The 26587-nt window shown below is 42.4% G+C and overlaps 1 protein-coding gene across 5 annotated transcripts in view; it reads right to left on the bottom strand.

The window, feature by feature from the left end:
- PTPRN2 (protein tyrosine phosphatase receptor type N2) overlaps positions 1 to 26587 on the bottom strand; it is a 1331885-nt gene that overhangs the window by 102540 nt on the left and 1202758 nt on the right. For all 5 annotated transcript variants that reach the window (XM_068235852.1, XM_068235856.1, XM_068235855.1 and 2 more), the window contains one exon: positions 6693 to 6766. In XM_068235852.1, coding sequence (XP_068091953.1) covers positions 6693 to 6766 — 74 coding nt within the window. The remainder of the gene's footprint in view (positions 1 to 6692; positions 6767 to 26587) is intronic.

Raw genomic sequence — 26587 nt, 5'->3', positions numbered from 1 at the left:
CCAGCTCCCCCAAGGTTAATATACTTTCAATTACTGCATTTTATGTACTACCATGAGAAAGTCATCTACTACCAAACATGGTTCTTAACCACTTCAGCCTATCTGGACGAATATGTTCGTCCCGATAGGCTGTGCTGCTGCAGTTGCGCTGTGCACGCGAGCGTGCGCGCTCCCGCCGCCTGCCGTTAGCCCCCCGATCAGTGAATGGGAATATAGTTCCCATTCACCGATCTAAGTCTCCCGCAAAAAAACAAAATTCCCATCCTCTTTCTAGTTCCTGGATGCGAGATTGTTCGTTTTTTGACTGTGGACATCTTGTGGCCAAATAGTAAACTACACCCACATACATTTTTTTTATTAAACTATTATAATACATTTAAAATTAGCTGTTTAAATCCGACACCAAAAATCACCCAAATACATTTTTTAATAAAAAATAAAATAAAAAAATTACAATGAAAAAACAAACAAACCAATAAATAGTTACCTAAGGGTCTGAACTTTTTAAATATGCATGTCAAGAGAGTATATTATTCATTTTTGTTTAATTATGGGCTTGTAAATAGTGATGGACGCAAATTGAAAAAATGCACCTTTATTTCTAAATAAAAAATCGGTGACATAAATTGAGATAGGGACATCATTTAAATGGTGTAATAACCGGGACAAATGGGCAAATAAAATAAATGAGTTTTAATTATGGTAGCATATATTAATTTCAAACTATAATGACCAAAAACTGAGAAATAATGATTTTTTTCCATTTCTTTCTTAAACTTCCTGTTAAAATGGATTTAGAAAAAAATAAGCAAATTAGCAAAATGTACCACCCAAAGAAAGCCTAATTAGTGGCAGAAAAAAAACGAGATATAGATCAATTCATTGTGATAAGTAGTGATAAAGTTATTGGCGAATAAATGGGAGGTGACCGTTACTTAGATGCATAAGGTTTTCGACATTGTGGGGCTGAAGTGGTTAATGGGACACTTAAGCCAGGAATAAAAAAATCAGTTTTACTTTCCTGGGGCTTCTACCAGCCCCTTCCAGCCATCCGTGCCCTCACAGTCACTCACGAAGCCTCCAGTCTCCCGCCGCCAGCTAGTTTAGTTTTTGCAGACAGGCCCGACAGGCCTGGCCACGCATATTTTTCTTTCCATTCCCGTCTGCAATAGCATCCTGTGTCTGTGCAGGACGCAATTGAGAATGGGAACAAGAAGAGGGATATGCGTGGCCAGGCCTGCGCATGCGCAGAAAGCCCGCAGACTCCCTTGTCAGGGCCAGGCTGTCAGCAAAAATGAAACTAGCTGGCGGCAGGGGACCGAAGGCTCCGCAAGTGACTGCAAGGGCACGGGACAGCTGCAGTGGGCTGGTAGAAGCCTCAGGCAAGTAAAACTGATTTTTTATTCCCGGCTTACGTGTCCCTTTAAAAACTAATTTTTGCCTTACTCATCCTGTTACTAAACTAATTGCATGAGAGTTTGGGTTCTGAGCGACGACACTCCAGATCTTGTCAATTATTCCATAGAAGCGACCTCTGATCACACTGCGAAGGGCAAAACCCAGCAATCAGTGACTCCACTCCATTGTAGACTTCCTACTCCGACAGGGTTTTATATTTGTTGTATAACTGCACGCACCAACACAGTTAGTAGAAGTTATGATGTTTTAATCTATGTTTCACTTCTGTGTCATTACATGTCTGTAACACCTGTATAATTACGAGCCGTATTTACTTAATGTTTTCTTTGTATAATGATGGTTATTAATGGAGACACCAAGGGCCTCCTTGTTGTTAAACTTGATAAACTCAATAAAAATGTATTGTTAAAATAAAATTACTGCATTTTAACATTTAATACAGAGTTCATGGTATGCATATAGAGTGGGATACAGTACTGTATTAGCTGGGTCAGTTTTTAACATTGAGTCTTAAAGGAATACTATCAATTTCTATCTAAAATGACAATGTACAAATAATGTCTAAGTAACTGTGTAAACAATTCCCTACTTTTCATGTTAAATATCAGAGGCAAAAGCTTTAATCTATTGGGTGTAGGATTTAGCTATACTGGGACAAATCTACTGTAGAAGGGGTGTTCAATGCACAGCCAGTGTTGCATATCAGACTACAGAGTATTTTTCTCTGAAAGCAAAAACAGTATGAAAAGCAGTGACAATTACAAATGACCCTAACAAGTTTCCTCTGCTCTCTTCAGACACTTCAGTCAGGGCTCTTTCACACTAGAGGCAGCGGTAGAAAAGGCCAAAACGCTGCCTTTGGCTGTCAGCATTTTGAAGGTGTTTTAAAGCCAATACATGATTATCAATGAAATGAGAAACGCCGTGGTAGGCCCTGAAAAAGTACCTTGGAGTCTCAAAACGCAATGCTCAAAAACACGGCGTTAAGTGTGAAAGGTAAAATTAAAGTCTATGGACTTTCATTTTACCATGGAAAACGCCAATTATGGCCGTGGCGGTAAAACACCGAAAAACGCCTCTAGGGTGAAAGAGCCCCTTTAGAAACACAGGACACAGAAGCTGCATTTGTTGGGAGCTTTCTCTTTCTCACACACAAAGTTACACACAGGGATAACTGATGAAGTGTAAGGGGAATTTCCCCTCTCCTCATGGCTCAGTCAGCCGTCAGTTTTGGCGTCAGTAAAGTTTGAAAGTATTTTGATAACAGTAAACAAAGAGGTTGCAAGTGAAATGTATACACCAGTACTTAGCAGCACTTCCCAAACAATTCCTGTGTCAATTAAAAAAAAAAAAATGTAAATCGATAGTGTTCCTTTAAGTAACCAGAAAGCACCCTTATCCGGCACCAGGCAATCAGTCAGTGCAGTGCCGGATAATCAAGACTCCACTGTATATTTGTGTTCCCCTCTTATAGCAAGTACAGCCATGCCCCATGCTCCTATACGTAGCCCCTCTCTTTCATGTACATATTCCTTGGGCAGCAGTTCTTCTCTTCCATGTGTTGCTCCCTATTTGCAGCCTCCTTTTCCACATGCACCAACTCCTCTTCAAGCTGCCCCCCCCCCCGGCCTATCCTTGTAAAGCATAATAAGCAAAATCATGCCCTTCAAGTGGTAAGGGCCTGATAAAGGCCCGGGCGTTAGTACCGGTCAAATTGCCTTGCGCTCCAAACACAGCAAATTTACCAGCCCTTCAGGCATCGGGCCCATAGTTTGGTAGCTGAGGAGCTCACTAAAACAAACACCAATAAAGCTATATAGAATTAAGATACAATCACATTGTAACAGAAACAGGAACAGGAAAAGCTGTGCTTCCTCAGACAGCACTAATAAAATAATAAAAAATAAATCAACAAGAATCAGAAGCTCAGGTTTCTGGTTCCTAACAAAATGCACACATGGTTTCCATTTTCTTCTCTGCACCCACCTTTCTAATCAAATGCTGCAGCTACAGTGCATTATTTTGACATTCTCATTCAGGGGCTATGAAATGCGTAGTTAGGGTCAGACTCCATAACACTGGACTCATAAACAGTGTTTTGTAGAGGGCTATTTACAGGAAACAATAACAGTTCATAATCAGGACCTGCTTTCTAAGGAGGCATCTGCTGCCTGACGGAGGGGCAGCTTGAAGAGGAGTTGATGCATGTGGAAAAGGAGGCTGCAAATGGGGAGCAACACACAGAAGAGGAGAACTGCTGCCCAAGGAATATGTACAGTGGGTTGCAAAAGTATTCGGCCACCTTGAAGTTTTCCACATTTTGTCATATTACTGCCACAAACATGAATCAATTTTATTGGAATTCCACATGAAAGACCAACACAAAGTGGTGTACACATGAGAAGTGGAACGGAAATCATACATGATTCCAAACATTTTTTACAAATAACTGCAAAGTGGAGTGTGCATAATTATTTGGCCCCCTTTGGTCTGAGTGCAGTCAGTTGCCTATAGACATTGCCTGATGAGTGCTAATGACTAAATAGAGTGCACCTGTGTGCAATCTAATGTCAGTACAAATACAGCTGCTCTGTGAGGGCCTCAGAGGTTGTCTAAGAGAATATTGGGAGCAACAACACCGTGAAGTCCAAAGAACCCGCCAGGGAGGTCAGGGATAAAGTTATTGAGAAATTTAAAGCAGGCTTAGGCTACAAAAAGATTTCCAAAGCCTTGAACATCCCACGGAGCACTGTTCAAGCGATCATTCAGAAATGGAAGGCGTATGGCACAACTGTAAACCTACCAAGACAAGGCCATCCACCTAAACTCACAGGCTGAACAAGGAGAGCGCTGATCAGCAATGCAGTCAAGAGGCCCATGGTGACTCTGGACGAGCTGCAGAGATCTACAGGTCAGGTGGGAGACTCTGTCCATAGGACAACTATTAGTCATGCACTGTACAAAGTTGGCCTTTATGGAAGAGTGGCAAGAAGAAAGGCATTGTTAACAGAAAGCATAAGAAGTCCCGTTAGCAGTTTGCCACAAGCCATGTGGGGGACACAGCAACCATGTGGAAGAAGGTGCTCTGGTCAGATGAGACCAAAATGGAACTTTTTGTCCAAAATGCAAAATGCTATGTGTGGCAGAAAACTAACACTGCACATCACTCTAAACACACCATCCCCACTGTCAAATATGGTGGTGGCAGCATCATGCTCGGGGGGTGCATCTCTTCAGCAGGGACAGAAAAGCTGGTCAGAGTTGATGGGAAGATGGATGGAGCCAAATACAGGGCAAACTTGGAAGAAAACCTCTTGGAGACTGCAAAAGACTTGAGACTGGGGCGGAGGTTCACCTTCCAGCAGGACAATGACCCTAAACATAAAGCCAGGGCAACAATGGAATGGTTTAAAACAAAACATATCTATGTGTTAGAATGGCCCAGTCAAAGTCCAGATCTAAATCCAATAGAGAATCTGTGGCAAGATCTGAAAACTGCTGTTCACAAACGCTGCCCATCTAATTTGACTGAGCTGGAGCTGTTTTGCAAAGAAGAATGGGCAAGGATTTCAGTCTCTAGATGTGCAAAGCTGGTAGAGACATACCCTAAAAGACTTGCAGCTGTAATTGCAGCAAAAGGTGGTTCTACAAAGTATTGACTCAGGGGGCCGAATAATTACGCACATCCCACTTTGCAGTTATTTATTTGTAAAACATGTTTGGAATGATGTATGATTTTCGATCCACTTCTCACGTGTACACCACTTTGTATTGGTCTTTCACGTGGAATTCCAATAAAATTGATGCATGTTTGTGGCAGTAATGTGACAAAATGTGGAAAACTTCAAGGTGGCCGAATACATTTGCAACCCACTGTACATGAAAGAGAGAGGCTGCCACACATCCTGTAGATGCTATACATGGAAGAGGAGTAAAAAGAGAGTTATCCGAGGGGTCAGAAAAAGTAAAAATCCGGCCTTGTTCACAACACATTGTTTGATTTCAATCTAGACATTCTGGAAGCTCTACAGGCCCTTCTCTGCGACTGGAGTTAGCTTTGCATTCTTTCATCATTAAAGGAACCCCGAGCAGTGCCCTGAAAAAGAAATTTGGACTTACCTGGGGCTTCCTTTAGCCCCCCGTAGGCCGTGAGGTGCGCCCCTGGCAGGCACCCTGCACGTCATCATGACAGTCGCCGTAAGAGTCCTGCGCATGCATGGTTCAGTCTTTAGAGAACTGCGCATGCGCAGGACTCTTACTGCGCCTGGCGTGATGGCGCACAAGCACAATGTCAGTTAAAGTCGCCGAATTACTGGAACCGCCAGCGGGACCATGGAGAGGGGGAAGAGAATGCCGAGGGACCTTGTGGCCAATGGGGGGGGGGCTGGAGGAAACCCTAGGAAAGTCCATGTTTATTTTTCAGGGCACTGCTCAGGGTCCCTTTAACCCCCTAATAACTGCCCAAATTTTTCATTAGCATGTTTACTAAATAAAAGTCAGCTTAAGATCAGTATTCATTATAAATTCATAAACTGGCACCCTTTTCCCCATACCTCCTAATTATCTCTACAAGTGAGCCAAGTCAGGCCTGCACTCTGAAAATCTAATGCTGAATACACACGGTTCGTTCCCGCATCGAATGCGCCGCTCGATTCCCGACGAATCGATTATTCCAGAACATTTCCAAGCACATTTCGATGATTTTTAGGTCGATTGCCATGTAAAGTATGGCAAATCGATCTAACGATCTATCGAAACGCAAATCGGACATGTCGGAAATAAACGAATCAACGGGAATCGAGTGCGGGAACAAACCGTGTGTATCCAGCATAACACCGAGGGACAATCATTTGGGGACATGATAGCCCAAACTGGCTCTTGTGAGAGGTACGAATATTTTTTGATCATGTAACTAAAAGTCAAAAACATTTTTTTTTACCATGGTATTTGAAATCTGCATGGAAATAATTATGACAGTGGACACTTTCCTCGATGCGGTAATGCAATTTCATTTTAGACACATGAAGAAGTAACTACAGGTTTTTAAAGGCTAGAGGCAACTCAGCTATGTAATCCCATCAACACAGCTATCTCTACTCATCTGTAACCATGGCAACTTTGACAAGGGCACCAGTCATTTGCTCGGTAGCGCATAATTCCATCCATTAGTGAAGCAGCAACATAAAGCAAAGATGACTTGCCGATAGGCAATTAGGATGTAAACTAGACTCTACAGAAGGAGAAAGAGGAAAAAATCGAAAACAAATACTCACGATGGGACTGGCATTGATGTAGTCAGAATGATCGTGGCTGTTATCTGCCTTCAGAATGATCCTATTGTGGTCATCTAAAAAGCAAAATATTAATATTGTTAGGCATAACTTAACACAGGGGATGTTTTTTTTAACTATTTATATGCGTTAAAGTGGCCACTATTGATACAATCTGATTTGTACAACCTCACCATCTATGTTGTAGTAGAGTAATCTGAGTGAACATACTTTGAATGGATATTTTAACCACTTAAGGACCGGGCTATTTTGGGAAGATCTGTGCTGGGTGGGCTATTCAGCCCACAGCACAGATCGTGTAATAGCCAGGGCGACCAGACTTCCCCCCCCCTTTTTTCCCCACTAGGGGGATGTCCTGCTGGGGGGGTCTGATCGCCGCTGGCTGCCTGCGTGTAGCGGGGGCTCCTCAAAGCCCCCCTCCGCATTGATTTCAGGCCTCGCTCCCTTTCCCTCCCTCCCCTCCTTCCCCTGGGCGGCGCAGGACGGCAATCCGTCCTGCACCGCCTCTGATAGGCTTCAGCCTATCAGATGCCGGTGATCCCTGGCCAATCAGAGGCCGGAGATCGCCGATCTCCTTTACGGCGCTGCCGTATGATGTAAACACCGGGGATTTCTTCCCCACGTGTTTACAATTAGCCTGCGAGCCACGATCGAGCGAGCGGCCGTTTCCATGTAATTCCACTTACGACCTGCCGCCGCCTATCGGCGTTAGGTGGTCGTTAAGTGGTAGTCCCTCATATTACATAGAAATGGTAAGATTGGACAAAAAAAATGTACCATTAGTGGGGGCACCTTTAGACAAATACATGGTTGTTTAAAGCAAACCTGAAGTGGAAAAAAAACTTATAATATAATGACTAAAACATTGGTAGCAAAGAAAAGAGTCTCATATTTTTATTTTCCATCATACAGTTTTTTTTTTGTTTTTTTTTCTTATAACATTGCATCGTTCTGTCATATTTGCAGTTTACAAACCACACACACTAACGACCATTTGAACTTTCCTGCAGTAAAACCTTAAACAAACAAGAAATGGTGAGAGACAGACTGAGATAAGTACTTCAGAAAACAGGATGGTCTTAAAGTGAACCACCAGAATAAAAATCTACTCAGCAGCACTGAAAAGGCTTGGTGTATCTTTAACAGTTTCACAGCATCAGAACTTTGTTTTTCTTACCTAAGCCTCATTTTTAGCTGCACAGAAGCTAAGCTCCGCCCCATCAAAGAAAACTGCCCGGGCATTTTTCCCTTGATGCTGTGCAAAGCACGATGGGATTTCTGATGATGTTGTTCTCGTTCTGCTGTTTTGGCACAAATTTGTTTGTTTTTTATTTTGAATTTGAGATTTGAAGCCTAGCGTGTACAGCTGTGAGGGGTGATCAGGACACAGGACAGTTGGAACTAGGTCTCATGCTCCCTGTTGCCTCCTTTCAACCAAAAAGATGGCTGCCCCCATGACAAAGATGGCAGCCCCCATGAATCACAAACATTTGCCTGTTCTTTTAAAACAGGGTGGGTAAGAGATTATATTACCTATCTATTTTAATTAACATAACTAATGTAATTTAATGACAGTACGTTTGTTTAGGCTGAAGTTCCTCTTTAAGTTGGGTCAAAGACCTCAGAGTAGCTCTTTTGAATAGATAACAACTGGAGTTTTTTTTTTACTCTTCCTGTACTGCAAAACAGTGAGACTATTTTCTTTGCTACTAATGTTCTATTTCTTAGCTGCACTACACATACAATTCATTATATCACAAGTTTATTTTCACTCCAGTATAAAGAGTAGAGAAACCGAGAGCCCAATATAGTGTAGTATGTTAAGCATAAATGAAGTAAAGGTTATCGTGAGAAAATTATACTCACAAACATGGGTTACCACACAGGCAACCACTGTATAGGCAGGTGAGGAGATTAGACCTGTCCTCACTCAGGGATAAGAAGTCGCTCTCTGTAGATGCGAAAGGGGGTAGATCACCCCTCCACCAGGGGTGGACACGGTATAGCAGTAGGAGAACAGAGGCGCCAGCAGGATAAAAGTGGATAAAAACTTTAAAATTTGCTGGGAGGAAGTGGTGGACTTACCTCCATAAAGCAGACACGAAAGACTGTCTGAATAGTAGTCACATTTATTAATTAGTACCCCAAAACAGTGCAACGCGTTTCGCAGGCCCAGCCCGCTTCATCAGGCAATAAAAATGGGGACAAGACTGTAGACAAGAGACAGTACATTATGCTATAGTAAATTCTGCAAATTTGCATATTAATATATTGCATATCATAAAGCATACCATATGAAATAAATAGCTTCGTGGAGATGGCATAAAAGAGTTGGGTGTGCAAGTAGACAATAGGGGGTAGAGGCTAAGGTGCTCGTGATAGTAATGGGCTATGGGGTGTTATTTTACACAGATTTGCAATGAGTGGTATTGGTAATGGAAAAGGGTATATGTCAGCAAGAGTAATGGGTAATAGAGCATTGAGAAGAGAACAGGGGGCCAGAAATACAGGGTAAAGTGTGCAAATAAAATAACATAAAGCACTCACCAGAATTTCAGCAATAGCAGGTGTAGCGCCTCAGTGAAGTGGTGAGGACGCTCAGCTCCTTATATATACAGGTTCTTGCTAAAAGGGCCAATTAGATGTATGGGAGGTATTTGGTGGGCAGGGTTAGGGTGAGTGTGCGAGCAGCCAATGGGCTCTCGCCACCTGTGTTCAGTGAATTGGGTTTTTGGGAAGGGTGGGTGGGGTTAGGGCGGGCTTGTGAGTAGCCAATGGGCTCTCGCCACCTGTGTTCGGTGTATTGGGTAGTTGGGGGGCGGATACAGGTATCATGGTTACCAAATGTGCAGCTGAATAGTGTACTAGCTGAATAGAGTACTGGTTAAGGGCACTGCCTTTGACATGGGAGACCAGGGTTCAAATCCCGGCCGGGGCATTATCTACTCATTGGTGTTTGGATGCTGTAAATGGGCAAAAGAATAAATTAAGTACAAAAGAATATGCAAAGGTCTTTTTCAAGATTTAAATAAATATAATGATTCGATCCAGTGGGAATAAAATTAGTATATTTGACAGAGGGATTGATGTGTAAAAGTATTTAGCTGCCATCTAGTGGACCAAAAAGTTATGACCCGGTCCTAAGACACAAGCATCAATAGACATGTAAGAGCAACATAAAAATTAATAGAATAAATAGACATGTAAAAGCACCATAAAAATTAATAGAAACATAAATATAATATAAAAAATAACCAAATATGGATCAACTTAGTAGTCCTGGACAATTGTAGCAACTGGTAAAAAAGCACATAACAATCAAACCAAATTACACTTTTTGACATAAAAATATGTAGAATAATAATCAAGCCAGAGGTGTAGTTGTAAAAATGGACGGTTACACTAAAACTTATTGGGACAAATAAAATAAAATACAATAAATAAAAAGTCATGAAACAAGACAAAAAAAGGGTAAAAGAGAGCGGCCAAGATAAAAGAAAAACGGTACAGGAGGTATTTTAGTAAATTTTTTCCAGAACTTCATTTAGACCCTCAGGGCTGAGGGTTCTTATAGTTTGTATCCAGAACATTTCAAATTTTTTTAGTTTTTCGAATGCATTTGACGAACTTGCATCAATTGAGTCAATTAGTGTAATGTTGAAGAATTGTGGGTTATTGGCGTGGTGAGTGCAGAAGTGCCGTGATACGCTGTGAAGGGGGAATTTTTTTGTGATGTTTCTTTTGTGTTGTCCGATTCTGCTGCGGGCCAACTGTGTAGTCCTCCCCACGTACTGGAGTCGACAGGGACATGAAATGAGGTAGATGACAAATTTAGATTCGCAGGTGAGGTGTTTTTTTATGGGATATTGAATACCGGTACTGGAGGACACAAAGAATGTGCAGGTGTTGATGAATTGACAGGCTGTGCAACGGTTTTTGTTGCAAGGGAAACAACCAGGCTCCTGTGTTTGAAGGGTGGTGGGTTAGCGCCAAGCAAATTACGTATACCAAACCAACCCACCACCCTTCAAACACAGGAGCCTGGTTGTTTCCCTTGCAACAAAAACCGTTGCACAGCCTGTCAATTCATCAACACCTGCACATTCTTTGTGTCCTCCAGTACCGGTATTCAATATCCCATAAAAAAACACCTCACCTGCGAATCTAAATTTGTCATCTACCTCATTTCATGTCCCTGTCGACTCCAGTACGTGGGGAGGACTACACAGTTGGCCCGCAGCAGAATCGGACAACACAAAAGAAACATCACAAAAAAATTCCCCCTTCACAGCGTATCATGGCACTTCTGCACTCACCACGCCAATAACCCACAATTCTTCAACATTACACTAATTGACTCAATTGATGCAAGTTCGTCAAACGCATTCGAAAAACTAAAAAAATTTGAAATGTTCTGGATACAAACTATAAGAACCCTCAGCCCTGAGGGTCTAAATGAAGTTCTGGAAAAAATTTACTAAAATACCTCCTGTACCGTTTTTCTTTTATCTTGGCCGCTCTCTTTTACCCTTTTTTTGTCTTGTTTCATGACTTTTTATTTATTGTATTTTATTTTATTTGTCCCAATAAGTTTTAGTGTAACCGTCCATTTTTACAACTACACCTCTGGCTTGATTATTATTCTACATATTTTTATGTCAAAAAGTGTAATTTGGTTTGATTGTTATGTGCTTTTTTACCAGTTGCTACAATTGTCCAGGACTACTAAGTTGATCCATATTTGGTTATTTTTTATATTATATTTATGTTTCTATTAATTTTTATGGTGCTTTTACATGTCTATTTATTCTATTAATTTTTATGTTGCTCTTACATGTCTATTGATGCTTGTGTCTTAGGACCGGGTCATAACTTTTTGGTCCACTAGATGGCAGCTAAATACTTTTACACATCAATCCCTCTGTCAAATATACTAATTTTATTCCCACTGGATCGAATCATTATATTTATTTAAATCTTGAAAAAGACCTTTGCATATTCTTTTGTACTTAATTTATTCTTTTGCCCATTTACAGCATCCAAACACCAATGAGTAGATAATGCCCCGGCCGGGATTTGAACCCTGGTCTCCCATGTCAAAGGCAGTGCCCTTAACCAGTACTCTATTCAGCTAGTACACTATTCAGCTGCACATTTGGTAACCATGATACCTGTATCCGCCCCCCAACTACCCAATACACCGAACACAGGTGGCGAGAGCCCATTGGCTACTCACAAGCCCGCCCTAACCCCACCCACCCTTCCCAAAAACCCAATTCACTGAACACAGGTGGCGAGAGCCCATTGGCTGCTCGCACACTCACCCTAACCCCGCCCACCAAATACCTCCCATACATCTAATTGGCCCTTTTAGCAAGAACCTGTATATATAAGGAGCTGAGCGTCCTCACCACTTCACTGAGGCGCTACACCTGCTATTGCTGAAATTCTGGTGAGTTCTTTATGTTATTTTATTTGCACACTTTACCCTGTATTTCTGGCCCCCTGTTCTCTTCTCAATGCTCTATTACCCATTACTCTTGCTGACATATACCCTTTTCCATTACCAATACCACTCATTGCAAATCTGTGTAAAATAACACCCCATAGCCCATTACTATCACGAGCACCTTAGCCTCTACCCCCTATTGTCTACTTGCACACCCAACTCTTTTATGCCATCTCCACGAAGCTATTTATTTCATATGGTATGCTTTATGATATGCAATATATTAATATGCAAATTTGCAGAATTTACTATAGCATAATGTACTGTCTCTTGTCTACAGTCTTGTCCCCATTTTTATTGCCTGATGAAGCGGGCTGGGCCTGCGAAACGCGTTGCACTGTTTTGGGGTACTAATTAATAAATGTGACTACTATTCAGACAGTCTTTCGTGTCTGCTTTATGGAGGTAAGTCCACCACTTCCTCCCAGCAAATTTTAAAGTTTTTATCCACTTTTATCCTGCTGGCGCCTCTGTTCTCCTACTGCTATTTTCACTCCAGGTTTGCTTTAAGTGGCCAAATACAAGCGTATCTTGTGGTTTTGAGAAAAGAGACCTAAAACATGTACAACTTATCTGACCTCTAGTCAATATATTAAAAAAAACAACACACAATGTAATCCAGCAATGTGGACAGTAAAAAGGTACTAAACTGTTTTTTTTTTTTAATACGGCCAGTATAAGTACCTGATTCTGTCTCTATAGCAGCTTCCTATATTCCACTGAACCCTCTACATTTATGCTGGGATTGCAGCACTGTGAATGCTTCAGGTTCTGTGTTATTGTTATCAGCTCAAGGCCTGGGACCCCCTAGAGCACCTTTTGAGTGTTTTTGGAGTTCTGACAATCGGCACTTTCAAGAATCCTAATTGCAATTTCAGGACATGCAGCATTTTGTGACCCATATGCAATTCACTTTTTCTCCTGAGTTCTCTCCTAGGGGATATTTTCACAACTTGTCATAAAATGTCTTTTAAGCCACCAGCAAGCTAGAAAATTCTTAAAATAAACTTTTGTCACCAACTTTTGGGTACTTTTCAAGTGTAAAATGTTGAGAAGTTTGTTTAAAGAGAAGATAAAAATGATCTCCTAGGAAAAAGTACTCAGGTGAAAAAGTTGCATATACTGTAGGTCAGTGAATGTTTGAGTGTTTGAGCTCAATACAATACCTAAATCAGTAGAAATGCACTCAAAACACCTATATAATGCTTATATAAAGCTCTAGGGATTGGGATAGTGCTTTGTGATTTGTAGCAGGTTCCTGTCCTAATACTACAAGCTTGAGAAGGAACTGTAGTGAAAATAACATAATACATACTTTTTTTTTTTTTTACAATATTCATTTATAGATTATTTAGCCGTTGTTTGCTCTTGCTCATTGTAAAATCTTTGTTCTCCCAGATTTACATTCTGAAATGTATCGTGATGATGGAGTGATGGCCAAGAGGCTTGCTTTCCTTACTCACCACACCCTCCTTGTGACATCACACTTGCACCACTCCATTGCCCCCCCCTTCCCCCATAGCTAACTAAGTGCTGCAAAGTGCTTTAAATAAAAGGTAGAATCAAAATGAATAGGCTGCATGCCATCTCACTCCAGAGCAAAGAAGAACAGGGACTTTTGTCCAACCAGTACATTAACATGAATGCTGAACTTGGCTGAACAGTTTGTTAATGCCTATGGAGAAGGGGGTAAGATAAGTGTTGAGTCAGCAGAAGACACTGCTGGCACCACCGTATTTTGGTGACAACAACCACATTTTGCCACAATTTTTAACCATTAAAGACCAGCTTTAACTAATTTGTTCTGTTCCAAAGGACTATGGATTCTTGCTTGCATTGGCTGGATGAAATAAAATCTAATGCTGGGCATACACGGCTCGTTTATGGCTCGATTGATAATTTCCGACAGGTCAGATTGCCCGCCGGATCGATTCCGCGCTCGATACCGGCGGGCAGAACAATAGAAAAAATGAAGCGCTAATTAGAAAGTGCCCGTGGGGATGATCGGGAATCAATCCGCGCGTACGAGCGGTGACGCACCGGCATCGAGCCGCTGGCTGGATACCGGCGCACTATCTAGCCGTGTATGCCCAGCATTACATTCAAGGGGAGTAATGACTGACTGCTTTTTGCTGGCCATACACTGGCCAACTATGGCCAGCAAGCAAAGCCAATTGTATTCTACAAAGCACACTTAGCATAAATCTACCAATCGCTGGTGAAATGGGAAACCTTCAACGTAATGCAATGTAATGCTAAGCTGCCATTGATCCCATGGTGCTCCTTGTCTTAGCAATGTATCCAATAAGATTGAAAAACTGCATCGAATCAAGTGAAAGGGAACCTATTTTACTACTAAAGATTCCTTGTCTCAAATAATCATTCCTGATGTGTGTACTGGTGGCTCCTGATGTCAGTTGTCTTCTCTTGGCAACCCACCAGGTGGGATTGCTGTCCCCCAGCAACCCTGTGGAAACTACAGTATGAAGCCCTCACATGACTCCCCCTCCCATCCCATGCCCATAGAACAGGCTGATCTGCCTAGAGCCAAATAACATGACTGTACGGAGACTGTTCCAAAACTGCCACCAAAACTGATCATTAAAGATCCCTTTGGGCAGCAAGTCCTTTAAGTACTATACATACTTTGTATAAGGAGGGCAACACACTAAGGAACAAGCATTGCCATCCCCATACAACTGGGTCAACAGTAAAATGCCATTTCTTCCAGGCAGAACCGTTCTATTCTGCTGTGTGTAAAAATACTTCCTGAGAGTACAAGTTACTTATGGACAATAAATGGTGGTCCAATGGGGACAACACAATCCAACTATTATCAGCAACTTTTAGAGAATAACTCCTGCATACAGTAAGTACACTGCTTGGACAAGCACCTTGCTTGGCTGAGCAACATATTGTTTTCCATCAGGGACAAAAGGCAGTCACCCTTGGTGGCCTTATCTGGGAAGCCTATGGGACTGACCAAACTGTATTTTATCAGCTCATCAGATATTCCCCAGAGAAGGGTCAGACATGAGGTCCTGAGGAAAGTAATTTCACAGTATAGCCACAATTTAGAATGGTGCCTATTTCGGCACCCTAATATCATCATAATTGTGGTGGGGGTCAGTTAAAGAGGAACTTCAACCTAAACAAACAAACTGTCATTAAATTACATTAGTTATGTTAATGAAAATAGATAAGTAATATAATCTCTTATACATCCTGTTTTAAAAGAACAGGCAAATGTTTGTGATTTCATGGGGGCAGCTATCTTTTTGGTTGAAAGGAGGTGACAGGGAGCATGAGACAGTTCCAACTGTCCTGCGTCCTGATCACCCTTCCCAGCTGCGCACACTAGGCAACAAAAAGAACAACATCAGAAATTCCATCATTCTTTGCACAGCATCAGGGGAAAAATTCCCAGGCAGATTTCTTTGATGGGGTGGAGCTTAGCTTCTATGCAGCTAAAAATGAGGCTTGGGTAAGAAAAACAAAGTTCTGATGCTGTGGAACAGTTAAAGAAACGCCAAGCCTTTTCAGTGCTGCTGAGTAGATTTGTAGTCTGGTGGTTCACTTTAAGGTCAAACATGGGGGGGGGGGGTTAAGTATGGAGGGGAGTGTTTTTAAGGGTTGGGGTAGGTAGGGACAGTTAACATTAGTTAACATTAGGCATGGGGGTCTTTTTAAGGGTCAGGCTTGGGGAGGACAATTAAGGATAGGCGTGGGGGGGGGGGAGTTTAAGGATTAGGTGTGGGGGGGGCAGTTAAGGTTAGGCATCAGTAAGGGAGGGATCTGTGTAAGAATAACATTACGTTAAGTTGTAATAACATATCAGAATTATTTTCCCATATTTTACTACGGTAGTATATATTTTTTAAACGTAGAATATTGGTAAATTTTACCAATATACTACTAGACAAAATTACTCACACCCCGTTTTTATGAACGCCTATTATGCAGATGGATCGAACACCATTTTGTATACATATAGTAAATGAGAGGCAACTTTTTTTTTTATAATATACTTTACATCTGTGTTAGGAATGACTTTTTACATTGTCATTACAACAATGGTTAAACATTTCTTCTGGAAGCCAGTTCCACAAATAATAAATTCATGCAATGCTATTTTTATCTCCAGGTAGAGTCAGCCTCGGGTCACATCCAGCCATGTTCTGCGTCTGTGAAAAAGCTTCCCTTGTGAATCTTATAGTTTTATGGACTGGAAAACTTCTGTCTTCTTAAATGACTCCCGTCATCGTACAATAATTAGACTGTGTTCTCACCGGGCAAATGAACAGCTATGTTTCCTCAGGCAATAGATTGCCAAGTCGTCTCTGTGAGAGGACGTAGCTGTCTAAGGATGTAGAACTGTTAATAAATGAAAGGGCCAGCTTATCCTGAAGTGATTATTCAGTTATATCAGGAGTCAGTCATTGGCATCTTACATATGCTGAAAAATTAGAGCAGTGAGATCATTGTCCGTGAAACTTTCTCCTTGTTTTAGGTAGTCCTACAGAGACCTCACTACTTCTATAGCATCCTCCATAGTAGAACGATTGGCTGGATAGTAAGACGTTTTGGATCAGGATGATACCATTTATTGGCTAACTTAAACAATATACAAGGTTAAGCTTTTGGCTATTGTGCCTTCATCAGACTTTAATCCTGTATGCTTACAAGATGTTAGGACAGCTATATAAACACGCAGCATCAAAAGGGGACACTTGGGATTTTTTTGGAGCCATAAATACGTCATTACGATGCCTTAATTGAAACAAAACATCCAGATACGGTCTTGAGAGTATGTTAGTTAATTTATGACAAACAGATAAGACCCTTTGTTTACTCAATCCTCACATAGCTGAGACATAAATGGTATCATCATGATCAAAAACTTCTTGCTTTTAGTGATGTCTAACACAATACAATACTCTACTGCTATTACATCTGCGAAAAAGCTTCCCTTGTGAATTTTATAGTTTTATGGACTGGAAAACTGATGTACTGGTTAAGGGCTCTGCCTCTGTCACAGTGGACCTGTGTTTGAACCTTGGCTCTTCCTGTTCAGTAATCCTGCACCTATATTCAGTGAGAAGACCGTGGGCAAGACTCCCTAACACTACTACTGCCTACTGAGAGGCGTGCACTAGTGGCTGCAGCTTTAAGTGCTTTGAGTCTGCCAGGAGAAAAGCGCAATGTTATTTGACTTGTCTAGAATATTCAGTAAGTATTCAAAAGGGTGAGTTTGACACTTAACACTCAGAAAATGATTGCGGTAGCTTTATATTTGAAGCTATTTCAAGTATAGAGATCTCACTATCGGGGTCCTCAACTGATGTGGGTATTGCTAACTACTGAAATACAAAAAGTCATAAATGATGTTTGGGTTGAGCCTTAAGGGCCCTTTCACACGAACTACTGTCCGTCACATTGCATAAAAGTAATGATAGTCCTATGGAGCTATCACATTGATAACGGTGCGGTGTAGTTCAATAGGTCCCAATGCGGTGTGTGTTAACAGTACAACGTGCACATTTACATTGTACTGTAAGCCTCACTGTATGCGGTGCGACCTATCGGGTCCATTGCAGTACAATTAACCCATTCGCGTTCCGTCGTTTTCACTTGAGAAATGTTCACCTCCCATTCATTAGCCTATAACTTTATCACTACTTATCACAATGAACTGATCTATATCTTGTTTTTTCCGCCACCAATTAGGCTTTCTTTGGGGGGTACATTTTGCTAAGAGCCACTTTACTGTAAATGCATTTTAACAGGAAGAATAAGAAAAAAACTGAAAAAATTCATTATTTCTCAGTTTTCAGCCATTATAGTTTTAAAATAATACATGCCTCCATAATTAAAACTCACGTATTGTATTTGTCCATATGTCCCGGTTATTACACCGTTAAAATTATGTCCCTATCACAATGTATGGCGACAATATTTTATTTGGAAATAAACGTGCATTTTTTCCGTTTTGCATCTATCACTATTTACAAGTTTAAAATAAAAAAATATAGAAGTATTTCATCTTTACATTGATATTTAAAAAGTTTAGACCCTTATGTAAAAATTTACATGTTTTTTTTTTTATTGTAATGTGTTTTTTTTTTTATATTAAACATTTTATTTGGGTAGTTTTGGGAGGGTGGGATGTAAACATGTGATTTATAATGTAAATGTGTGTTTGAATTTTTTTTTTTTTTTACTTTTAGTTGTAGTTTTACTTTTTGGCCACAAGATGGTGGCCATGAGTTTGTTTACATGACGTCACTCTAAGCGTAACACACGCTTAGAGCGACGTATGGGGTACGTTACAGCCAGAAAAAGCGAAGCTTCCGAGAGAAGCTGTCGCTTTTTCAGCGGGGGAGAGGAATCAGTGATCGGGCACCATAGCCCGATACACTGATTGCCTGGCTAATGAACCGCGGGTCGGGAGCATGCGTGCACGCGCGTGATCGGCCGCGGGAGCGCGCATGTTTCCTGGACGTAGTTTCTACGTCCAGGAACCAAAATAGGTGAAGTACCAATCACATCGCAACGACATGGACTAAGTGTGAAAGGAGCTTTATACTCCAACACCACCACACTGACCAGAGCCTCTGTCATTGCTTTTGCTTTTTGTAAAATCTTGGAATGATTCTATTTTAGGCAGGGCTGGGCCGAGGCAGAGGCGAGAGAGGCTCCAGCCTCAGGGCGCAGTGTAGGAGGGGGCGCACAACTCACTCAGCTCATTCTCCTATTGTGTTTGAAACAGAGAGAAATAAGAAAAGGGGATACAAGGTAGTTACAGCAAGCCAGATAACTCAAGATTAAGGTGTAGGAGGCCCTGGGGTACCTCTTAGTCTAATAGCAGTCAGTGTGTGATGGCTGGGGGGGGGGGGGGGGGGTTGGAGGGGCACACTTTGGTGTCTCAGCCTATGCTATGTAATAGCATTTTTAATCAAATAACAACATTTTGTCATTTGATCTGAGGAAGCGGACTGCGATCCATGAAATGCGTCATCATTCAAGTGTCTGGTTTCTATTAAAAATTGTATTTACTTTTTTGGGCTACCCCCTTCTTTTAGAGGTAAGCTTATTTATGTATGTTTCTTGGGGCGCCTCCTCGCACCAAGTAATTGATTGACCTCAACATTGTTCCTCTGGACACACATATGGATGTACATGTGCTTAGCCTCCCCATTGATGATAACAGAGCACTGCATCAGAAGCTACACTCAGCACAATGTTCAGGAGATTGCTGCTGCTAAGTAGTCATGTTACTGCTTATTTACATCTGAGAAACACCGATGCATGAGGATAGCCCCTCTTATGCTCAGTGGGTCAAGCGGATAAATGGCTATCTTAAATTAAAGAAACTGGTACATGCTCATAGGAGGCATCTAATCAGCATTAATACAATATGGGTTAGGTGGCTTGAGACACCGGAGGTTGTGGACCCAGACTTAGTGAGGGACAGGCCTTCTTAGGTTCATCATTTGACAATTGTCTGCACTGTCTAGGATGGGATGCTGTCTTAATTATTTTTCCTCCTATATTTTCTTTGGTGTTATTTTACATGTATTATTTTCTCTCAATTTGTATAGTTGTCTGTTCGGATGTTTCCATTTATGAATCTTCAGGATCCCAGAGATGATTAACAGCTTCCTGTATATACGAGCCAATTTCATTGGCTCCTGACCCCGTGATTAGAGATGTCGCGAACGGTTCCCAAACCATTTGCCGCGAACATCTCAGTCTCCCTGTGCTACTTCCGGGTCGCTATGACCCGGAGTAGTACGCCTGCGCTGGCCCGGCGGTTCGCTTCTGTTGCCGGGCACTTTCTGTGCATGTGCGTGACATCATGAGTGACGTCACGCTCATGCGCAGAGAGTGCCCGGCAACAGAAGCGCGATCTAGGACGCGCACCGCCGGGCCAGCGCAGGCGTACTACTCCGGGTCATAGCGACCCGGAAGTAGTACATTGCACAAAGAGATTCGCCCGGCGAACGGTTCGGGCCATCTCTACCCGTGATTGCTGTAAACCAATCACAGCAATAACTGCACTTAAAGGGAATCTGAAGCGAAAATACATTTATGATATAATTATTTATATGTGCAGTACTGCTAAGAAATAAAACATTATTAGCACAGATATGAGTCTCATATTGTTTCCAGTACAGGAAGAGCTAAGAAACTTCAGTTATCTATGCAAAAGAGCTTCTTTGAGCTCTGTGACTTAAATATATAAAGTCTTGGACATAACTGTCTTTTGAAGCTCTTATCTCAACCGTCTCATTGTTTATTCTTTGTTTATGTTTTTTCTGCAGAGAAAAAGTTCAAAGGGTCAGTAGCCTGCTCTGTGAAATCATTTAAAATGCTGAGTGTATTGTGAAAACTGCAATTAATTGAGAATGATGCAATGTTATAAAAAAAAAGCTACATACCTGAAAATATGACACTATTTTCTTTGATACTAATGTTCTATTATTTATTTGTATTACACAACCAATTAATTATAGCATGAGTTTTTTTTCACTCTAGTGTCAATTTAAAAGGGCACAGATGGCCTTCGTCTTAAAGCGGCCAGAGCCGCCTAGTCCAGAAAAGATTAAACTTTATGTTGAGCAATTATGCATGTGTCTGTTTCTCTTTTTGCACTATGCTTGTGATTGGTTGCTAATCACAGTAGCCATATTGCATGTCACCAAATGTCTTGTATACCTATGCACTTTTATTTTTAACCTATTGGGGACCGCCGTAGGTTGAATCAACGTCCGGCAGGTGGCGGTACTGTTTTGACCGGACGTTGATTCAACGTCCGCGCTAAAGAACCGCTCCCGACGTGATCGTACGCACCCGAGAGGGGAGATTAAGCTGTCATATGACAGCTGGCATCTCCCCTCAGTGATCAGCAGCCATCGCGTATGGCTGCTGATCACGTGATCACTACGATCGCGTCGGATCGTAGTGATCACTTTGACAGCGGCAGTGGCAGGGGGGAGGGGGGGGAGAAGAGAATCCACTCACCTCCCTGCTGTTCCAGCGACAATCGGCGCCCCCCTCCGCTCTGGCTGGCATCTCTGCTCCGTCTGACGTCAGCGCCAAGTCCCGGCTTGATGACGTCATCAAGCCGCGACCCGACCTGAGCGTCATTTGGAGCGAAGATGCCGGCTGGAGAAGAGGTGGCTTCTGCGGCTCATCGCTGGAGCCTGGAAGGTGAGTGATGGCTTCCAGCTACAGGGGGGACACCTGCCTCCATGGGGGACACACAGGCCAGCACACCACAGACGGGATCCGGCCGCCCAACCCCCCCAAACGCACGCACCCCCTCCACCGCAAAATGCCCTGGTCCTTAAGGGGGGTTAGGCGGCCGGTCCTGAAGTGGTTAATAAATTTGTTTGATAAAAAAAAAAAAGAGAGAGAAACACCAATGCTGGTGTTTGGTGTAAGAGTGAGCATCTATTCTGCATGGGCTTTCTATTATGATCTTCAGATCCTTTCATCTATACCCCAAACCTGTATTGATAAATTGCTTTTGCCAGCGAACGGTGTGCTTGAATTGTTGGTGAGACACTTTCCTGTCTCCATCACAAAAGCATGGAAGCAGTGTGTCCGGAGGCAGGAAATTTGGGCGCCTACGGCTAATGGATGTTTTGGACGCCCGATAAGCGCTAATGCAAACATCGGCTATTGGGCACCCAAAGCAGAAATTTGTTCTTGAAAATTAGAACGATATAGTTTTTGAAATGTTTTAATGTTTTTATGAATTTTTCATTTTTGAAAATTATTGTTTTGAAATGTATCATTTTGAAAATTATAAAGCTAGGGAGGGGGGTTTTAAGGTTAGGCATCAGGAATGAAGGGGGAGGGGGTGTTCGATATTTTTTATTTGGTTTCCAATTCACAGCGGTATTTATTATTTACACTTATATCGGCTTCACCTGTCGCCCATTTTTCCTTTCACTGCTATTTATGCACGCGTGTGTCCAGGTGTAAGAATTTTGGCGACAAACAATAATTGCTGAATTTAAAGGAATGTTTACCTAAACACTATGCCTAAAAGACAAATGTGTGAGGAACTGGACTGGGCCACACACATAGCCCAGCTGTCCGTACTGACAGGTGTATCTGTTTAGCATGGTGCATCTGTTTAGTATGGTGCTGCTGCAATAGTATATTCTATGGAGGGATGTATATTTGAGGTTCAGGAATGGGGCAGAGGAATGAAGACTGAGGCAGTGTTAGGTTTCGAGTGAGAATAGTATGAGGCACAGTGAAGGGGTGAGTAGGCTAGTTTTAGAGGGGTTGCACAGTAACACTAGGAGATAGTTCATGTAAGGTTTAGGGAGGGAAATCATATTTTAGCCCTGGAAAATTTATTTTAGCTTTGATGAGGGAATAACATTTAGTAGTTCAGTGACACACGACCATGCTTCCCATGTGCTGATCATGGCTCAGACCTCTTGCTATGCGCTGCTCAGCTCCAAGGGCTCATTCACACTTATGTGAGGTGCTGTTCGTCATGACGCACCACGCATAATGTCCATAACGCAGGTAGCATGAAAGTCTACAGACCATTCGCACTACAGTTCCCATGTGCTGCGTTGTATCATTGCTGGGAACACTGTACCGCACAATGTATGCATTTTAATGCATTTTAATGGAATGTTGCTTCCTATGTACGCATTTTATCGCACATATCAGAGCGTTAAGACGTATGCATGGAATGATGTTCATGCATGCGTTGAATGAGTCCTAAGTCTATGATTGCCACTGGTACCCCCTTTTAATCCCTGCCATCCATAGAATGGTACAAAGGTAACTCTGCCCCACTCTCTAGATACTGGTGGAGAGCAGCAGGTGAGGTCACAGGTGCAGTGACTGAAATAGAATCTTAGTGTAATGAATGAGGAGGCTGCCTTGGGCTCATTAGGACTACCATCAGAAATTTCTGGGCCCCATACTAGGCAAACCTACTGGCCCCCCCTGGGCTTCGGGTGGGGCCTCCAGACGCTTTCCTTTTCCATCCCCAAGCACCGATTCACAGCTGAGGCTTGTGTGGAGGACTCTGCATGGGCCCCATACAGCTGTACCGCTTGTACCACCCTGAAGGCGGCCCTGGGGTTCATGCCTGGAGTTGATGGACTGAAGGAACCCCAGAATACAAGTACCCGTACAAAGTATGGCCGTCCAGAAAAAACATGTAGCAGGCAGCCCCTGGGTCAATTCTGGGTAATGGCTTTCATCTGGACTTCAGAGGCCCGCTTGCTGCAGTTTAGTACAGCAAGGTTAAAAATTAAAAAAAGGTTAAAGTTATAAGTCACTTGTGATTAAATATGTATATATTTTTTCTCTAGCTAGGGCCTTTATGAAAGGATTAGAAATTATTTTTCAATCTTAAAAGTGCTTCTGCAGATGCCCTCCGATTTCAAATCAATAATGCTAATCCTCTTTACCGCTACAGCAGCTCTTCTGTGGAGCCCAGAACCAGCCGCTCAGAGCATCTGCTATTCCTTTCAACTGTTAAGATCATAGTTCTGACTTTTGCAGAGAAAAAAAATAGAGTATGTGTGTTTATGTATACCGTCGTGGGGGTGGGGGAGGGGATGGGGGTTGGTGCAGTTGGCCAAGTCTGGTGAAAAGTAAAACTGGCCCTGAGAATAGTAATTCGCACTACGGGAGATCTATTGCAGGTTTAGGGGATGGAAACCAATAATTGTCATCTTTTTTGTAATACTTGAGCTAAAGGCATCTACGCTGGCAGCTGGTTGCTGAAATACAGTGCCAAGCTGGCAGAGGCAATACCAGTAGTGAAGAAATTACATGGATGCCAGGAGCACTGCGGGAGAGCGATGTTGTCATCCGCAGTATGCAAACTATGCAGGGAATGTCAATCCATGCATGGTGTATTACCACTAGGCATAGTTCCCAGCTGTCCCTTTTTCAGAGGGACAGTCCCTCTTTAGGAACTAAACCCCCCTTTCCCTCTTTCTTCCTCCATTGCCACTCTTTCAGGACTGATAAACTGATCTGTGTAAATATATGTAGTTTTTTACTGAAAAATTGTTTAACAGATTCTAAATGTTATTGCTATCATTTAAATGGATATATTTCTTATTTTCAAATGTTAAAATGAAGGAGAACTAATGATGATAGAAAGAACCAGCATGGCCTGAATTATAAAACTGCATGTTTTGATTCTGGTATCAGTGGCTAGGGGCGTGGTGGGGGCGTGATTAGGTGAGTGGCAGGGGTGCGTGTTAAAGTGTCCCTTTTTCATACCTCAAAAAGTTGGGAGGTATGCCACTCGGGGAAAGATGCTAGTCCAAGCCAAAGCAGAAAGAACAATATGGTAGCCACTATCATAACCGAGTCACAAAAAAGCAGTTTGTGTTGGTGAGTGCAGTTTTCTTTTGGCTGGATTTTTTTTTTAACACTTGTGACTTTTAAAGAGGCACCATAGTGACATATAGTAGAATGCAGTAAATTATTCAGAAAACACACTATTACTGTAATTTTCCTGGTTTCAGGATCAGAAATACTTCCTATATCCATGTAATGTGGTATATTGGGGTGAAGCCCAGCCCTTCCAGTGAGGTCACAGCCTAGGCTTATTAGCTTTGCGCCCTTCTCCTCCTAGGGCACTCTAAGCCAGGGCTTGCTAACCCTGTCCTCAAGTACCACCAACAGCGCATGTTTTGCAGGAAACCACCAAACATGCACAGGTGGGATAATTAGTGTGTCAGCAGAGCTGACCTGTGTGGATTTCCACAAAACATGCACTGTTGGTGGTACTTAAGGACAGGGTTGGTGAACACCGGCCTAGGAGATCAGGGGCCTTATTCAATTCACTTTTTCTCTTGAGTCTTCTCCTAGGTGATATTTTTACGCCTTGTGAATAAAATTCTTTTTAAAACACCAGCAAGCAAGAAAAGGCTCAAAATAATTTTGATAGTACATTTTCACCTACTTTTGGTACTTTCTCAATTACAAAGTGCTGAAAATGTATTTTAAATAGAAGATAAAAAGTTATCTCCTATGAGAAACCCAGGGCCATTATCTCCTATGAGAAACCCAGGGCCATTATTCAAGTCGCCTTTTCTCCCAAGTTTTCTCTCGTGTGATTTTTTCACACCGTGGGCCATATGCAATTCATTTTTTCACCTGAGTTTTCTCCAAGGAGATAATTTTTCATCTTCGATTTAAAATAACTTTCCAGCACTTTTCAACTAAAAAATACCAAAAAGTAGGTGTAAGAGTATTATCAAAACTTATTTTGAGTATTTTCTTGCTTTCTGGTGGCTTAAAAGGCAATTTATTGACAAATTTAAAAGTATCACCTAGGAGAAAACTCAAGTGAAAAAGTGAATTGCATATGGGCCGTATCAATAAAATTCTTTTTAAAGTGACACCGAAGTAAAAAAAGTATGATTTTATAAATTGTATGTGTAGTACAGATAATGAATAGAACATTAGTAGCAAAGAAAAGTTTCATTTTTATTTTCAGTTATATAGCTTTTTTTATAGAAAACATTACATAATTCTGTCATACCACATTCAGCATTTTAACCACTTGTCGACCGCACACTCATACCGTGCAGCGGCAAAGTGGTAGCTGGAGGACCAGCGACGCAGATCTGCGTCGCCAGGTGCCTCCCTAATTAATCAGGAAAGGCCGCTCGCGCGAGCGGCCGTTTCCTGTTAGATCACGGAGCGGGTCTCCGTGAACAGCCTGCGAGCCGCTAATTGCGGCTCGCAGACTAAATGTAAACGTAGGAGACATTTGTCTCCTTAGTTTACATTGTACGGCGCTGCTGCGCAGCAGCGCCGTAAGGCAGATCGGCGATCCCCGGCCAATCAGCGGCCAGGGATCGCCACCATGTGACAGGGGACAGCCTGTCACTGGCTGCACTGGACGGATAGCGTCCTGTGCAGCCCGGATCGCCAGGGGTGAGAGGGAGGAGAGGGAGAATTTCGCCGCGGAGGGGGGCTTTGAGGTGCCCCCCCCCCCCGCAGCATGCCAGCCAGGAGGAGCGATCAGACCCCCCCCCCCTGCACATCATCCCCATAGGGGGAAAAAAAGGGGGGCGATCTGATCGCTCTGCGTGCCAGCTGATCTGTGCTGGGGGCGGCAGAGCCCACCCAGCACAGATCACAAAAAATAGCGCTGGTCCTTAAGGGGGGGTAAAGGCTGGGTCATCAAGTGGTTAAACTATTAAACAGAGCAGAACAAATTACCCTTTGAACTCCCCTGCAGTAAAACTTTATCTGAAGCTGTGTCTCACTGTATCTTTATGTATAAGTGCTTCAGAAAATAGGACGGTCTCCGACCCAAGTTGGGTTGGAGAACTCAGAGCAGCTCTTTTGCATA

This window comes from Hyperolius riggenbachi, chromosome 5, assembly GCF_040937935.1.
Source record: "Hyperolius riggenbachi isolate aHypRig1 chromosome 5, aHypRig1.pri, whole genome shotgun sequence".
NCBI lineage: Eukaryota > Metazoa > Chordata > Amphibia > Anura > Hyperoliidae > Hyperolius > Hyperolius riggenbachi.
Note: the sequence above shows the minus strand (reverse complement) of the source record. Positions and strands in the feature narration are given on the sequence as shown.